Below are 19,028 nucleotides of genomic sequence, written 5' to 3' on the forward strand. Positions count from 1 at the left end.
TTCTATAAGAGCGGGCTGATTTCTCATCACTGTGATATAAAAGACTAAGATCCGCTATCCTGCACCTTTTAGATGCATCTGCACCTGAATCCGAAGGTTTAATTCCCTCATCTGGATGTCACTCAGCTCCGCTGAGGCCTGTAAAGAGTCAATCAGGTGTGCAGGAGGGGGGATCGCTTTGACTTTATGATAAAGGTGGAAATTAAGACCAGAAACTGCTGTTGAGAGACGCATTTTTAATCTTTAACTTTAATGTGCAATAAGAATAAAAACAACTTTAATCTGTAGATCCTCTTTCATCACAGCTGGTCTGTGATGTTGGTTCAACTCCGCCAGCGAGTCTGAGGGAGAGGAATACAATTTTCTATTCTATTCTATTCTGCAGATACTTTTCAACAAAGCGACTTACATCTGAGATTTGTTTTTATGTCTAAACAGGTTTATTTTTCTCTCATTCAGGGTTCTTACACTTTTTCACCAGTGATTTTCCATGACTTTTCCAAAATCTTTTACAGAATTTCCATGACCAACAAAAACTGATAATCATGACACCACTTAAGATCGAGAGCCTATCTTGCCCCTTCCGGTAGGGCCCATGGGACCTCAGCACTGATCTCTGGAAAAAATACACAGAATCAGAGGTATAATAGATGCTTGATCCAGTGTTCTTTAGAGGTTGGTGCTTTGGGCCCCAAATGGAGAAATTGTGACTTAGGTTCTGTTAGGTCTACATCTGAAATGTACAGTATGGCGACTCTGTAAAACCAAAAAGCACCAGACAGGCGCACTTCAGTACATTTTAATTTCGGAATATGCAAATCCTGGAACTCTGTGGAACAAATGAGTCCTATTAACTTTTAACAAAATAAAAATATAAAATAAATACAAAATACTCCAGAAAGCAAACCCCCATCGTCTAAAATGTGAAATATTTTAAGTCTGATGCAGGTAGAGGTATTCACGTTTTAACACTTAAGGAATCACATGACAGCTTATTGCTTCATTTAAAGAGAAACAGAAGTAGCGCATAGGGATATGAATTAAAATCAACTTCTACTCCTAAAACTAGAGACAAAATATGCAAAGTTTGTAATTCAGTGTGCATATATGTATTAAGCGGACAAGTGTATCACTAAGAGGACAAACTCCACTTGGTGGTGGTTTAAACACGTTTGCAATGTATTGACAGGCTGCCATGATCATAAAATTGATATACCTTTCGATTCAAAGAGGCTTTATTGGTCTGGAGAAAACATGTTTAGTTTGCCAAAGGAAAGGTGAAAAAAAGCATGATTTTCTTGATTAATTAGAGACGACAAGCATCTTGTTAGACTCTAATGGAGCGCAATATAATGAGATGTCCTCGACAGGTGCAGTCTGAGCAGATCTGGTACCCACAACGGTCTCCTCTACAAGTGTGCCTGCAGTCCAAAGGTGCATGCATGCCGGCAGACTGAATCCATTTTTTTTTTTTTTTTTTTTTTTTAAATCACTACCAAAATATAGAGACAGTCCATTGCAATTTGTACTTTATCATGGCACATCAATTTTATTTGGATATTTGATGAAACATTTTATATTTCCATGACTTTTCCAAAATTTCTGACAAAATAAATATTTTCAATAACTTTTCCAGGGCCTGGAAATTGAATTTTAAAATTCCATAAGTTTTCCAGGTTTTTTATGACCTGTTTTATAATAAAACACAGAATCAGCCATTTAAAGTGAATGTTGTGGATGAAAGGCTTATTGATACGAACTACAAATCATTTTCCAGTCTGTGTTATAATAGACAGAACATGAGCAGTGCTTTTGGTTTCGGTAATCAGGACTTATTGTTGTGGATAAGGACGTTTGTTTCACTTGACAGAAAGGAACGAGGTCATCATCAAAAGATTTGTTTGCTTTTATAGTTTAGATATATTTATCAGTTTCAGATGAAGACTTTTCTTTTTCACACATCTAATTAAATCATCTATTTTCACAAACATTTTGGTGCAACGAGCGCTTCTTTCTGACAAACTTTACATTTAATACATCTTGTTTAAAGAGTTGTCTGACTGCATGAATCTTATTTTGTTGTTAATGTTTGGTGTCAGGAGGAGTGTTTGTACTCTTAAGGTGTGTGTGTTTTAGTAACCTGAGCTCCTGTGAAGCCTGAGGCCTGCATAATGAAACAGGATAAACATACTCGTTTCTTGTCCCGACATTCACAGTGCTAATGAGGTGAGCTGCTAAACTGGTTTTAACTCAGCCAGGGTTTTTCCACCTTGATAAACTCATGCTTATATAAAAGGGGCGGAGTTTGCAGCGTCTAACCAATCACAGGCATGCAGCAACCCTGCAGAGCAGCTACGTTACCATGGAGAAGCAGATAATCGTTCCACATCACTCAGTAGCAGATCGTTCTTAAAACTAAATAAGATTTCAAACTAAAAGCAATACTGTTGCCACGGCAACGGGAGGAAGGAATGCCGGCAGATAATTGCGACTCTTATGCAACATTATAAACACACGGCACTCTGATAATTCCACCTAATTCTGACCCAGATGTTTCAGACGGAGCTTCCTCAGTTCCTTCCTGTCCTTTTGAGGCTCAGCACTCTGAGTTGGTGTGTTTTGTGTTGGAATATTAATTCCTCACTATTACTGCACAACTACTTCCTTAATAAATTCATGGTTCTGCAGTTCTGCCATGTGTGAGAATTATTATTAACATCATTGTTTCAGAAGCAACCCTGCTGGAGCCAAACCGACTTGACAACAAGTCATGTTGATATGAGTTTACGTGCCTTGTGCACAAAGTAAACACTTGAACGCTAGAAGCGGTCGTGCAAACAAGAGCATGAACACAACACTGGACCTTTTTTGTAACTGCGGACATTTTAATAATCATTTCTCTGCTGCACGGGGACAAACATTGTGTCTAACAGTTCGCAAAAGATTGGTAAACAGCTGTTTACTGAAATGCTGCAGGAAAACAATATCAGCAGAATGAGCTTTTCCCTTGTTCAGAGTCTTAGTGCCCCCTAGTGGTGACCTCCAGTATGAACATTTTGGCTGCAGTTTGCTTGCGTTGTTTGCAGCAGGTAAATAAACATACGGAGATGAACGTTGTCATTTCGTAAGCGAACACAGCAGGTATATTACAGCCCTTATCCAGAACATGACATGTTTTTCAGTCTAAAGTGGCTATGTTATGCACATTTCAGTTTAATTTAATTTTATAAGCAAGTCCAGAAGGGGAAGAAATAATAACACATTTTTTTTTTTTTTACAAACCCCTTCATTTATTTTGTATTGATCCTCTCAGATCACCCTCTGCCAAAAACAGAACAGGTGAACAGAGAAAGCTCTGGCCTATGCTTGAGTCTGACTGGTCAACTGCTGGCAGTAGTTGTCGGGAGTGTGCACATGAGCTGTTTTCCTCGTAGAGACACGGACCAACGTAACCAACCAGAGCAGCTACTTAATAATGTCAACACCAAACAGTCATATATGTTGCAGCCAGAATCAGACCCTGAAAACAAGAGTGAACAACTCAGGAACAAGATATGGATAAGGTAATGCTGCTATTTGCTAACACTTTCATGCATTTCTAGCTGCTAAGCTAATCTCTTGTGTTCGAGTGGCAAAACATGGGCTGTGTTTGAATGTCAGCACTGTCCCCTAATCCAGTGGTTTCCAAACTTTTTTCTGTAGGGCCCCCTTTTCTTCAACAACAATAATGTCGACCCCCCCCCCCCCCCCCCCCCCCTCCCGTCACATGAACCAAAGAAACATCCTAAGAAATGCGTCTTTAGTTTTAGTGGCTGTACTGCAGGTAACTATGCTTAAAACCATGTCAGTATTATTATCCATTCTTCTGCTTCAGTGTGAAACATTTTAAACCAGGATTCTCTGCAAACTACTTGATGTGAGTGGCGTTTTCTATGAGACGAAGCTGCTTTAGTGAAACAACTTTGCGATATATGACAGTTGGATAGTTCATTTCTAAAGTAACCTGCAGGCTTTTCTTTGTGTTGAGGATGAAAAGTCCCCAAGTGCTGGTGTAAATTGTTTGGCTTCATACTTCATTATATTAAATGATAATATTTTAGTACATTCAAAAGACTGGTCTCATTATTACCCATCATTGATGATTACTATCACTGGTCAAGCAGGGACAGATATGCTCCATCATATTTTGTTCTCTTTTTATTAATTGAAGTCTTTCTTGTTGATTTATCATCATGTCCTTTGCTTTTACAAATTTATCCAGTGCTAAAACTTCCAAGTTTTATTTAGCCTTGCCGTGCCCCGCCTGTGATAACTCTGGGCCCCCCAGTTTGGGAACCACTGCCCTAATCCATCATTTAATATATAGTGCTACACTATATAGCAGACTATTTTGTGAACTCATTCTGGTGGGAATTCGGACACAAAGCTATTTTATTCTTGCCGCAGACCACGTGACTTCCGGCTGTAACCACGGCAACCACCAAATTCAATCTAAACTCCTGTGAAAATACATTATTTTCCTATGCAGTATTTCATTCTTTGTTGCATATTTATCCAACAAATAAGGATAAAAAAATGAAATATCTATAGATTTTCTTTTTACCTGCTTTGAAATTTATTCTATGAGTTCGTGCCTGCAGATCTTTGTGATTCATATTGACCCGTCTCGTGACCATCGATGCTCACTACTTTTCAAGATGCATTGTGGGTAATTTTGAGTGCACTACTTTTTTTTCTCTCTGGACATTCAGACATCCTTAGCAAATGCCGTAAGCACTACGGAACAATGTGGACATTAGGGGTCAGCCACCATCTTCCACAATGTGTTGTTATGACAATGCAACTATTGTGTCACAGACATAATATAATTTAGAAAATCTAAGATCTAAACCTAGAAGTTCTAAAACAATTAGAAAACTGACATGTATGTATTTTTTCCTTGGCTATACGAAGACATGGAAGCCAACTGCATCAACATTAACACACTACAAAACAAACAAAACATACATAGTTGACTATGGACCAACTCAGGAGGACTGTGGCAGAGTGAGTTCAGTGAAACAAATGTTTTCCTTTCCTGTACAGTACCAGTTAAACCAGTCACTTTTGTCAACATTTTTATTGCAGTTTCACAGTAAAACAGTACAAAAGAGCTTTTCTTTTCCAAGTGAGCTAAATTAGTAAGATAAATAAAATATTTACAATGTGCACCACTGTCCAGGACCAACACCTGATATAATGTTCTTCCCCTGCAGAGGCTGTAGGTGTCTTACAGACTGCAGCTTTGTTACTGGTGCTGGGAATACCTGAGACGACACATCAGGATGGTCATCCAGTCATATGTTGTAGACCAGATATGTCAGGAGTTTCCAGATCAGAATGGGAGCTACACCAGCTTCCAGCTGGCACTCCACTGAAATGTGACAAGTGCCTCGTGACGACTTCTTCATTTGGTGGCCTCTCATATACTGAGCACTGAGGTCTTCTGGAACTGGAACTTCTTCAGCTCCTCCACAGATGCAGCAGGAAGAGAAGCCTCATCAGCTCACTGACATATCCTAAAAAAAAAAAATAAATAAATAAATAAAAGTTTGCAATGCTGAGTGCACTTTGTTTACTTTTTTTTTTTTCCACAATAACATAACTTATAAAAGTTTTATAATAATCGATACGTGGCCTTTCTGCTGGTCTGACTGCTGATGTGGATGGCTTGGCTGGAGGGGATGAGAACTGTCCCAAAGGTTTCCATTGCTTTGTCTCTGTACCAGCACTGGCAGTCACAGCAGTAGCCTGGGTCCCTGATAAATACAAACATGTGTATATATAGTTCTTCATAGGTTGCTGTAAAAATATTTAAAATAATATTTAAGTTCTCTAACATCTACATGGCATGACACTCTGAACTTCCAAATACTGTGTTGCATCACAGCATTCTGTGGCAAAGAAGTCTGTCTACAGCCAGAGCTCCAACCTGACATTGTTGACATCTGTAGCAATACAGTTATCTCTTAGAACATTCATAGTCCATGTGCACAGCAAAGGGAATGTTTTTGTGTCCTGGCCGTGCGTCCCACAAGTACTTATGAGAATAATAACATTTCAAATTTATGGAAAGTTGAGCATTTAGACAGCGTGGACAACAAATTCCCGGTCCAGAAGAGATAAATTTGAACTAAAAAAGTGATGAATCATTGTGAAGACCACATCTGACTGAAAGAAGACCTAGCTTTGTGTTTTCCTATTAAACTGGACAGGGCAGCCATTAGAACTACGGTGATGATCGCTTCTTTTCCCCCCCAATTTACATCTTGATTTAAAGTGGCTAATCACCTGGATGTTTTTAGCATGGTCATCAGTGATGTCTCATCACATTAATAGCATCTCTCCTTATAGATCTATTGTTTTACATAGCTTATCACCAGAATGTTTTTAGCATGGTTATGTTAGTAGCAGTTAACTTCAGCTCATGCACCAATCTAAACAACACAAAGTTTTTTGAGTAATTTTTATGTTTTACTTACAGCTTGTGTCTCTGGATGAGAAACTTGGTCCTTGATTGTAGGAAGAGAGCCTCCTGTCAGCAGAAGCCTGGAAGCAAATCCCCGTCACCCTGTTTATCCAGCAGTCTGCAGTGAAGTGCCGGTCACAAATATTCCAAAGCTGTGGCTGCGTCCAAAAAACAGTTGCTGTCTAGCTGTCGTTTCATTCGGAAGATGTGAACAAAAGTAGTCTTCCCTCACAGCTGAAGAAGCATTTCTTGTGCGACATGTTAGCATTGAGAATGTCCACCATAGCTTTAGCTTCCTCCGTCTTATACTGAGCAGTGAAGGCGGGTGTCGCTTTCTTCTCATGAATGTGTACAACCTAGGGAAGATGACAAATCACTGAGTCCCGTCCCCAGGACGTCACTAGAATCTCGAAGTTGGAAAAAGTCTCCAAAACGACGCGTTTTTATCGCCATGGAAACCGAAAGGCGAGAGTGCTGGAAAACTCAAACATGCATTTAGGTGATGAAAAAACGGTGCCTATCACATGTCTGATGAGTATTCATCACTATTACACTGTAGAAAACTCGAAATAGCATAATAGGAACCCTTTAAGTTGCCATAGTGACTTACGCCAGTAAGAAGTGACCCAGCATGATGGGATGGAGAACCCAGGTTCCGACCTGAAGTTACCTCCATCAGAGAAAAGCCAGGTTTGTAGTCCAGGCCTGTGGTGTTCCCCGTAAAGCTGCAGCCTTCCCAGCAGCTGTTGGAGGAGAACGACGTCGAGCTTCAGGACTGGGCAGAAACACAGACAACAGCTAGTCAATCAAATGATCTGGAAGCTTCTTGTCATCAGCGACTGAACTGATGTGAAAGCGAATACGAGTGTTGATCCATCATCAAACTCTAATTCCATCCAGTCTGATGTCAGACTGTCTCATTTCAACACCAAGCAGCTGATCAGCTTCATCTGTCTGCTCTGAGATCAGTCTGACTGCTCTGTGATTGTTTCTCTGTGTTTAGGAAGCAAGCCAAACCTCTTCTATCTCCAGATGTGTTCAGGGACAGCCTCCATGTTCATGCAGATGTTTCACTAACAGATCAGATGTTCATCAGAACTCAGACACTTTTAGTTTTAAACGGAGCAGCAGCTGACATGTAACAGCAGGAAATCTATCTGCTGCTCTTTATAACGCTGCTGCATCACTGAAAACACACCTTCATCTGCTCCGTTCTTCTTCTCTCCACAGTGTGGGACATAAGTAGAATACAGCTGTTGTGGATATAAAACATTCACCAAATGCAGACACGATTAAATCCTGCTTACAAACATTTCTGTTGTCATGAATGAAATCTGCAGGCTAACTTTGACCTTACTTTGATTTAATCATTGTCATGAAAGATTTTACTATGATTTTTGCTACTTCTTACTGCTTTTTCTACTTTTTAAAGCTTCCTTTAACCATCTTTTGCTTTTTGTGTAGCTCTTTGTATGTGCTGTACATGTAAACTTGCCTTGCAGCAGGTAAGTGGCTCAGGTGAGGTTGAGCTCAGGTGTGTGTAATCAACAGAGGAGGGAGACATCAGGAGGCGATCAGGCTGAGAGGAGAAGCAGCATGGTGTGTGAGCTTCTAAATAAAACTACGTGGAGCCTTTTGGGAGGGAAGGTGATGTTTAAGTCTGATAAATAAAACCACCTGGACAGGCGGTCAGCTGCTGTGAGAGACGGAAGATGAAACCTTGTGAAGCTTTTCAGACGTTTTCATGATTGTTTAAAGAAGACCTGAATCTCCAACTCTGCACAGACGAAGCACAACAGTGACATCTAGTGGCCAGCTGCAGCTGCAGGACAAACATCCAAACGATTCACACATTTTAGTTTCACTTTCAACACAAAAGCCATAAATTCAGTCTGAAGCAGCCACATCTTCATCCTGAGTCATTGTCCAGTTATGAAAAAGTTACATTTTTTATGTCAATTTACAAATAAAACATGTAAACATGTTTTTCTGTTGCTACGAACAAATACCTGAAACAGGATTTAGATTTATATGACACTGAGTGTGCTTCTGCGCATAGGTCACAATATAAATAAAAAAACATTGAGACATTAAAAAACAGCTCCATCTGCTGGGTGTGTGTGTGTGTGTGTGTGTGTGTGATGCATTCAAACCATAGGCAGTCTATGATTCGAACAAGGCTAATTAACATGTCTCATCTCTGACTCAGTGTTTTAATAAAAAGACATGTTCTCTCTGCTTTTCTCCATCAGTGCTGACAAGCAGTATCTGTGGCGTCTGGGAAGCAGTTCGGAGCACAAAGAACCAGACTGCAGGAGGTTTTCTCCCAAAGCTTCACCCTCCTGAACTTCACTCACTGAAATGAAACTTAGAATATGTTGATTTTAGTTTCTGTTTGTTTGTAAACAGATAAGTGTGTTTTTCGTCATATTTATGACTTTATTTTCTGAAGAACACCCAGAATGTCGTCATGTTGATGCAGTGTGACGTAACAACGTTTCTATTCGGTTCTACTGTCGAACTTGGTTTTTAAACAGGAAATGTTGGAGAGAAAAGATGTTAAAAGAACTGTGTTGTTTTATTTATTTCTCACTGCTTTTCCTCCAACTCGAGCATTTAAATTAGCCTTTTAATGTCTCTGTTTTTATTTATTTTAATATATTAAGTATAGTTTATTATTTTGCTGCTTTTTGTAAATTTCATCAGAATTTTTTCTTCATTTTATTTTAGTGTTGACTTAAATATTTTACTTTTCAAATAAATTTTATTTATAAAATTATATTGAAACAAAGTTTGAGACAAATGTTTGTGAAACTTTGCAAAGTCTCAGAGATTTTTACTTTTTAGACGGTTTCGCTCCGATGATGCTCGGCTTCAGTCTGCTCCTCTTCTGCGGAGAAGTTCCACCTGGAAGATACAAGAATTAGAGGTCAGACCTGAACCATGCTGAGAAAAAACTGAATAAAACTCTGAATAAAATGATGTGACATCCAAACTTCTTATTTTACCAGAGCAGAGATGGATTCTAAGTACCGATGGTCAGGATTTCAAAGCTCTTACAGCGACGTCGTCTTCATTCTGTCTGAACGTCGGAACTAAACGAAACCATTAGAAAAACATTCACACAAGCAGTCCATAAAATGACAGAAAACAAGATGATCTGATCTTTTTTGTTCCCAACTCTGCTGTTTACACCAGCGTGTCCTCATAAACACAGTTACGCTGCTGATTCTGATGATTTTCATAGAAATAATTTCAGGACCACAGCAAGTAGTTTTACTTCCCACCACCCTCCTGACATGTCAGCTGGAGCTTCTTTATGGTGGTCAGCAGAGAGATGATCTCTTTAGTCTCTAGGAGAATCCAGTCCTACAGATCTGGACGTGGCTCTGACTTTCCCGTCCTCATCCTGTCCTCCTGGTAGCTTCTCGTATCTGATTTACATGATTTATTTAAATGTCAGTTAAAGAAACAGAAGTGACATGAAATCAGAAAACAGAGAAATCACTGGAGATGAAATGGAAAGAGAAGTCGGGAAGAAGTGAAGGCAGAAATGAGAACAAAGTCAAACCAAATTTAAATGAAAATATTAACATTGTTGAGGAGTCTGACTCCGTCATCAGGTTTAGTTTTACAGCCTCTCTTTGAGCTTGATGTTTTCTTACTGAGAGTCAGGCGAACTTTGGATCTTATCCTAACATTTATGCCAAAGATGGATCCGTAACAGAAGGCATTGGAGCTGAGTGGAAGGAATCTGAAGAATCAGGAGAGATGAAGATGCCAGAGATCAGCACGTCATGGGATTATGTTGCAACTGAAGGCAGAAGTTGGAGGCTGAGAGCAGAAACTGTGACGATGATGCAACATTCAAACCTGGTCTGTTCCAGTCAGGTTGACCCTCTGCTGGTTGCAGCTGAAGACTGAGAGCAGATTTCTGAAACACAGGTGGAAGAACTGCTGCACGCTGTCAGACATGTGGAAAAAACATGGTTCTGTCATTTTCATTTCTACAGTGTAGTTGTACGATCAGCTTAAAAATATGAAACATTATTTCCTTGAAGTTCAGGTACTGGTGAACTTTTACTGAACCACTGGTTGTTCTGGGAGCCACAGCTTTGTCCCACCACGTTCTCAAGTCATTATGGTCTTCCCGTCTTCATGCATCTACATGGAGAATTAAACCTCGACACGACTTCTGGGGGTAAAAAAACTAGGAGGTTGTCAGCCATGTTTTAGTTTGCAGGATCGTCCGTCTGTTGTTTGGAGCAGGTTTCTCCACACTAAAGCAAAAACAACAGTCCTGTATTTATTTTATCGATGTTACTCAACATAAAACTGTATTCATATTTAGTCTATATGAAAGGTATAACCTACCTCCTGTATATTTTCTATATGGTATGTATTGTAATGTTCCTGCACTTAGGCAGAGGCCCTGGGGGAATGAATATGGAGGCAAAAAAATAATAATAGCACAACCTTTATTTTTTACAGTTCATAAGGCAGCCAGTCTCAGACCTGTATGGGATTCAGTGGTCAGATTTGCAGTTCGTATTTGAGCCAGTCACTTGCTCACTTTAGTGCACGGCCAAGCTGGGAGGAGACACCAGACAAAGCCTCTAAACCCACCCAATTCACAACACAGCACTACAAAAGAAGGTCCCCACTTTTAAGCCTGCCGCACACGAGGACTATCTGCTGAGCTAAGTCATTCGAGACTGTTTTCTCAGCAGAGAGCTTGCGGTGTGCACCTCAATTTCGCAGACCTTTCTGGCTCGCAAGGCCTTGGGGTGAAAATCAAACTTGTTTGATATTTTTTGCCTCACAAGGAAAAAAAAACTCACCATGTGCATGCTACCAAAGTTACATGCTGAGGGCAGAAATTCAAGTGACCATCAAGATGCGTCCTCCGTTCACGTGATTCGCTCACACAATTCCAAGATGGCTTGGCATCTAGTATTATGATGCAATAACTAACAGGAATATTTACATCTGGTACTCTACATTATGCACTGAACATCTTAATAGCGGGGCACAATCGAGTTTTGGTTGAAGTAAATTGTATACCATCCAAGACTCAGCTATCAATTTACCCATCATATCTGTGCAGAGATAAAAATCATGACGGGAAATACACACACTCTGTATACAAGTCTAGCTTATTTCCACAAGCAAGTATGAGTTGGCTGGATAGGATTATTGATATTGACACCATGGTCAGTGTTAATTGTTCTGCTAACTGGCATATATTTTTTTCCGTATTTATGCATATATGGCTCGGCAAGTCAAATCAGTTATAAAATATCGTGTACAGGATGATTTAAATTCCCGGTTAATATGGCTAAACCTAGCTGGTACCCGTGACATTACACAATTCATACCTGTCCGGTCAAATTTTGCTGCCATCTCCTTCACTGCCTGCTCGCGCTTGTTTTTGAAGTCAGACGAGGTGACATATAAGAAGTGATAACCTGGCCATATTTTGACCAATTTATCCTCCAAAATGTAGTCATAAGAAACTTTGCTATGGCTAGCCATCATGGAATTGTGTGAGCGAATCACGTGAGCGGATGATATGATGAGGCAAAAAATATCAAACAAGTTTGATTCCCCCCCCCCAAGGCCTCACGAGCCAGAAAGGTTGGTGAAATTGAGGCGCACACGGCGAGCTCTCTGGTGAGAAAACAGTCTCCAATGACTTTTAGCTCAGCAGATAGTCCTCGTGTGCGGCAGGCTTTACACCCACACAGCAAAGTCACCAATACGGAGGGAACTTTTAAGTCCCACCCATCCCTGGTCTCACTGTAAGGCAAGCAGCAGCAATGTCCAACTCCTAATTAAACAACTCCTACAAGATTCAATACTGGGTGCAAGCAAAACCATTAAAACTTTCCAACACCCACTCCGCACATTCATACAATTTATGCAGGGCAAGGCATGAGAATGAGGTCACAAGTACACCTGAAATCAATACAGGTATACAGACATATTCACAACGAATACATAGTTTTTATTATTTCATTTTTGACCACCAAGCTTCCAGAAAGCAGGCGTTGCACTGGGCAATCCTGAACTTCATCAAGAACTATCATCTACTCAGCATTGTTGAGAGTGAGGGATTCAGGGAAGTGCTTCAGGTCATTGAGCCATCATATATATTACCAATAATAAAAAAAAGGTAAGAATGGTAAGAAAATGTCACACTGGCAGGTTTTATCTATACTGGGGACTTTTTTTAAGAAAGCTGATTTTGACATATTTTGTCTGCCATTATTTTTAAAAAGTATATTTTTTTTCCTAATAATTTTTAACTGAATATACAACATTAAGATAGAAAATAAAGATTTCTTTGGTTACTGAAAACTCTAAAGTTATGCAAAAAAATATCAAATGAGCTTGTTCAGTGTGCAAGTTTTACGTAGATACTTGATCCTTTGGGATACATTAAGGTCCCAGCTTGGCTTAACAGTGGCTAGAGTGGATTTGAGTGGACTTGGATGATACAAGAGGGTCGCTGTCAGACATTTTACTGGGCTTTTTGTTGCAGACAGAAGGACTCTCTTCACTACATATTTCCTATTTTTACCATATAGTTTTGCTGCAAAAAACAAACAAAATATTGTTTAACTGTTTGCTTACAATTGACCAGATAGAAATTAAAATTATTTTAATTTCAAAATAGAGATTTTCATTGGTCATAGTATTGTTATTATTACTATCATTAAGATCATTATTTTTGTTGTTTTGGGTTATTAATGCTGTTGTACATTTTACTATTAATATTGATCCACAAAATAGAACTATATTAACAACGGGGGGAAAATTCAATAGGTGCTGGTTATTTCCCACTATCTTTGCAATAAATTTTTGTTTATCTTGCATATTTCTTTTTTCTTTCAATTCTAACTCAATTTAAAAAATAACTGATAGACAAAAAACATGCAAATAGGTCTAGATCAGTTTCCCTTTCAGAATGAATATATATATATATATATATATATATATATATATATATATATATATATATATATATATATATATTCAGCATATATGTATGTATATGCACAAAGTTGCAAATCTTACAAGTATAAAGTCAATACTTGATTTAAAGTTCTCAGGTGGGGCGGGGTGCATCAGAACGATGTCCAACCTGCATGTTATAGGTTACAGAGTAGAATTAGTTCATTTGTAGACATAGCGTTGCACAAGGTTGGGCAGCTCCGGCCCTCGATGGCCACAGTCCTGCATGTGTTCTAAGTTTCTGTGCTGCAACACAACTGACTCATATCAGACTTAATTTCCAGACTGGTGCAGAACTTGACATTTAACTGCACTAGTCTGCATATTAGCCTCTGAAAACATAATTTTGGATGTTTGGAATGATACAACAAATAAATAAATAGTGGTCCACCTTCAACAAATGGTTTTATTTCCTGTTACATCAAACTGCAAACATGACTCTTCATATTTGGAGAAGAAAACTGAAAGCGCGGATGTGATGGCTGACTTTACAGTGTGCTTTTTACTTTAACAAATTACATAAACATAATACTTCCATTAGTGATAAATACAGACACATGAGTAGAGGATGAATTCCTGATTATCCTTCAGAGTTATTGTGCCCAATACTTAACCGGAGAAGTGGGTGGAAAATCCAGCAGTCAATAATAACTGTTACAGACATATGTGTTGTTCCACATCTCTGCTCCTGAGCATCTTTAGCCCAGCTTGTAATTCATGTGTGAAAGTTGATTATAACTCATCAATAACATGTTTTTACTTCCAAATAAAACATTTCCAAATTCCAAAATCAAAACATGTTAAACATTAATACACATCCATGTGAAGTATGTGAAAACAAAAATATAAAACGTCTCAATGCAAACTCAGTAGAGACATAGTAAACTGTCTTTCCTTTCAGTTTCCCAGGTTTCTACCTGTTGCTGCTTCACTCTGTGGATCAGCAGGATGCAGCTCATTATCTCTCAGCACACACTGATCTGTTCACTGTTTGCTTTACAAACAGTCACTTCCATCTGTAGAGAGAGGGAGAAACACACAGATAAAATGATTGTTCCTGAAGATGTGATCTATCTGTGGTGAGTCAGTGATACAGCACATCAGCATGAGGATCAGCAAAAACATCCGTCATGTTAAGGGTGGAAAAAACACAGGGATTGAGGATGAGTGCAGGAGATAACAGTTGCCAATGACAGCAGAAAGGTATTTGCTAGTAACTTGTGAAACGTGACTTTCTCATTTGTCATCTTAATTTATCTAAAAACCAGTAACAGCTGAGTGATCTTTGTTTTCAAGATGATTGTTTTTTGTTTGTTCTGATAATGATGATGTGACCCAGCAGAGGGGTGTCTCATCAGTACTCATTCTTCATGTTGGTTCTGTGTATAACAAAGCCTTCTGCCAGCCTCCTGTCACAGCATCATGGTGAACGTTGTTGGTTTACAGCAAACACTGGATATAAGGTTTGAATAGATTAATTCCACCTTTAATAAATTAAATAATTAATTAAATAATTTAAATAATTAATTCCACCTTTACAGACCTCAGAGTTGTCAGTCTACAATGTGGACTCTGCACCAGATCAGACAGTTGCTTCATATCTGAATCCTGCAGGTTGTTCTCAGACAGGTCCAGTTCTGTCAGATGGAGTGGGTTGGACTTCAGTGCTAACTCCAGAAGCGCAGCGCTGCCCTCTGACAAACCACACCAACATAACCTGAATAAACAATACATTATTCATAAGCATCATAAATCTGCTGCACTTATGACACATTCAGATAAGCTGCAGGGTTAACAATAAATTATTTTTTTTTATTGCTTTTCTGAATAAAGATCAATACAACCCATGTTCATCTATAAAATTATGATTTATATTCATATATATTTGTTTATATATAATTTATATTCATATATAAAATTATTACTTTAAACCAGTATAGCTTGCTAATTTAGGTTGCATATAATCTTAGGCTGTTCTAAATTACAAAAAATTATTACTGCCCTCAGCCTCCCCTTTTCACTTCCTCAACTCAAACTGAGCTTTGAATAATATTACGTAAGTAGGCATATCAGCTTCTGGACCAAATCATATCAAAAGCCTTAATTTTTACTAATTATCACATAAACCATTCTTTTACATATACACTCAAACTTTCTGCAGCAAACAGACCTCAAAGTCTCTAGTCTACAATGTGGACTCTCCAGGAAACCACACAACAGCTTCAATCCTGAATCCTGCAGATTGTTGTAGCTCAAGTCCAGAGTTCTCAGATGGCAGGGGTTGGACTTCAGTGCTGAGACCAATGCAGCACAGCCAACTTCTGACAAGCTGCAGTCCTTTAATCTGAAGAAGTGAAACATGCAGAATGCCAGTTCAGACAAATAGATGACGCAGAAGTCTGTTAAATAAAAATATGCTGCTGCATCAATAACAATGTCGTAACTTTAGCTGTTAAACTCTGCATCTCCACCAGAATCTCTGATGCATTATGTGGAAATGTGAACAAATACTATACAAAAATATACAATTAATGATCCAAAACCACAACAAACATTTACCATATTATAATATTTATCTAAACACATATAAAGTAATACAACAGGCAAATGCAGATCATGTTATTATAATATATTCTGTCAATCAAAAGAGTGCACAACTACAGAGACGAGTTTCTAATAAGCATTTCATCATTGAACAATTTGTCTTCCAGGGTCTATTTATTTATTTTGGGTGATTCTGTGGTGGTGTTTAGTTCCATTGGATGAACAACCACCACTTATACAAAGAAAACAGTCTATGGCAAGATGGAAGACCCCGGAACAGTTTTTGACATATTTTATCCTGTCTGTGCCCCATTTTTGTCCACAAACTGTAAACTAAAGACAACACAATAACATTTTAAAAAAGAAAGTTACAAGAAGAAACAGTTAACATTTGTGAAAATTTGGCAGTGACGACACTGCATGTGTCATGCAGTGTTGCAGTGTGGTTAAATTATGAAATACAACACTTCCAGAAGTTTGCAACTTTTTAAATGAAGTTAGATATATGTTCTTACAGCTTTTTTTTTTTTTGTGTGTGTAGCAGGACAAGAAATAGTAAATCTTTTTTCCTCCAAAATTCATGTTGTAAAACCTTAATAAAGATACTCTTCCTTCCCTCTGAAACATTTATTAATTATTAAATCAAACTGAAAAAGTTAAAAATCAAGCACATCCTTAACATGACAGAGCTAGCTGCTGAAACATTAAAAAATTCAGACAATGAAAAAATGTAAGTGGGAGCTGTTTGTAGTGTGCTTTAACCACCTACATTTTTCATTGTAATGATTAAATCTTGCATTTATTTTTGTGAAAAAGGTGATTTTGAGACTGTAAATAAACTGTAGTTTAAAATTTGGGAAATACACTGACTATGAAGAATTCTCAGTCCAGGTCCAAATGGGCCAACATCGTTCTATGAAGGCACCAAATGTGATTAATAATAATAAATCCATATTTAATTGTTAATAAATTGTTAAACAAAACGATGAAGAAGATCTTAAAGATCCTCATTGTTGATTGCATTTGCATTTTTCTGAAATTTGGCGGAACACAACTCTTATCATACCATATTATTATCAATGTCAGGGGGTGTGGGTTCTTTGGGACATTTTTCAGGTTCCACCAGAGGGAGCCAGAGGAACCATTTTCTGGAGGGTGTTTTCACCACAGGTGTGCAGGTCTGCACACCTGTGGAGAATTAGAGATCTTCTACCAGCACTATATCTGCAGCTGATTGCCAGTCCTTTGTCGCTTGAGCGTTGAGCCTCTGTGAGACACTCCTTTGTGGACTCTCCAGAGCTACCTGTGATTTCCCTCCCAGCAGCCAATCATCACCAGCAACCACTCCCTACCAATAACCTGGCATTCTCTTCACTGGCTATCCTCCGGATCCGATCAGCTTGTCGCTGCCTATCCGCCCTCCACCGAAAGGACCCTCACTGGCACCCACTGCCAACATCCATCCTCTCGGACCTCCTGACACCACCCGAATTCACGGCAACTCCGAAACAAGTAGGACACCTTCACTTCCCTGAGAATTATTCCATCATTTCCATTACTCATACATCTATCTTTGCAGAGAACCCCGCCTTCGGGTCTTTCCGGAACCATCCCCTCAGTTCACCAAATAAACCATTTTCACATTCTCCAGATTGCTTAATTGTGCATGTGGGTCCAACATCTTCACACCATGACAGAACGCTCAAGCCACTCTGACCCAGCAGAAGCAATATGGAGAACTCTCTCAGAACAACACTCCAGAATTCAGTCTCATGAGACCGCTTTACAGACCCTTGGTGAACAGCAGAACGCAACTCTCCAATGTCTGGATCAGATTACACATCTTCTGCAGAGCCTCCAAACTCCTCCACCTCAACCTGTTGCTCATTCTGAGGTATCTGTCACACCCTTGGTTTCTCCACCCCCCCACCACATTGCCATTCCCACTCCTGAGAAGTTTTCTGGTGAGTTGGGCCGTGTTGGTGGGTTTTTGTTACAATGCTCACTTGTGTTTAATCGGGCCCCGCATTCCTTCCCTTCTGATGATGCAAAGATTTCTTACATTCTGGGATTGTTGACTGGCAAGGCATTAAAATGGGCAGAGAGCCGTTTCCAGGCGTATCAAGATTTTGGATGTTCATTTCAGGAATTTATTCATGAATTCAAAGCCACGTTTGATCTGGTAATGGATAAATCGGCTTTAACAAGTGGTTTGTGGAAGCTACGACAGGGACAGCGCCCGGTGGCTGAATTTGCTATCGAATTTCGCACCCTAGCCGCGGCTTCCTCCTGGAACACAACAGCCTTCAAGAGTGCATTTTTTCATGCCTTAAATGATCTGATAAAGGATGAACTGTTTGTGCTAGATGAACCTGATTCCTTGGATGATCTTATCAGTCTAGCAGTTAAGATGGACAACAGACTGAGAGAGAAGAGTAAAGACAGAATGAGGTGAAATGGGTCAGGTAGATCACTTAGCAGATCCCTTTCTGTGTCAATGCAACCCCAGCCCACTGTGAGTTCATCCTGTACGGAACCTGAAACCATGCAGCTTGGCAGAACTCGCCTTTCCCCAGAAGCGCGACAGAGGCGTATAGAGGCAAAGTTATGAATTTATTCTCCAGATTGCTTAATCGTGCATGTGGGTCCAACATCTTCACACCTTGACAATCAATGCACAACTACAATGTGGTGTCTTACCTGAGAGTCTTCAGACTACAGAATGGATTCTCCAGAAAATCACAGAGCTGCTGCAGCCCTGAATCCTGCAGTTTACAGTTGTCACTCAAGTCCAGTTCTGCCAGATGGGAGGGGTTGGACTTCAGAGCTGAGACCAGTACTTCACAGGCAGTCTTTGACAAACTACAGGTCTCCAACCTGAACAAAGATTACACTTCATTAATATCTAGGAAGATGTCCTCACCAAAGTTCAACACAATCAGACTTCCCTTGTGTATGT

At 39.3% G+C, this 19,028-nt stretch overlaps 1 protein-coding gene across 1 annotated transcript in view; it reads right to left on the reverse strand.

Annotated features, from left to right (window-relative positions):
- Window positions 1-54: 54 nt before the first annotated feature.
- The window catches only part of LOC306770692 (NLR family CARD domain-containing protein 3-like), a gene marked incomplete at its 3' end in the record, with an annotated part of 23,415 nt that continues 4,441 nt past the window's right edge, over window positions 55-19,028 (reverse strand). Inside the window, exons 5-11 of the mRNA XM_079259592.1 lie at window positions 18,770-18,946; window positions 15,696-15,869; window positions 15,069-15,242; window positions 11,887-12,035; window positions 9,349-9,415; window positions 7,179-7,251; window positions 55-138 (exon numbers count right to left, since the gene is read on the reverse strand). Coding sequence (XP_079115718.1) covers window positions 55-138; window positions 7,179-7,251; window positions 9,349-9,415; window positions 11,887-12,035; window positions 15,069-15,242; window positions 15,696-15,869; window positions 18,770-18,946 — 898 coding nt within the window. The remainder of the gene's footprint in view (window positions 139-7,178; window positions 7,252-9,348; window positions 9,416-11,886; window positions 12,036-15,068; window positions 15,243-15,695; window positions 15,870-18,769; window positions 18,947-19,028) is intronic.

Source organism: Telmatherina bonti, assembly GCF_933228915.1.
Source record: "Telmatherina bonti genome assembly, chromosome: 20".
Lineage (NCBI taxonomy): Eukaryota > Metazoa > Chordata > Actinopteri > Atheriniformes > Telmatherinidae > Telmatherina > Telmatherina bonti.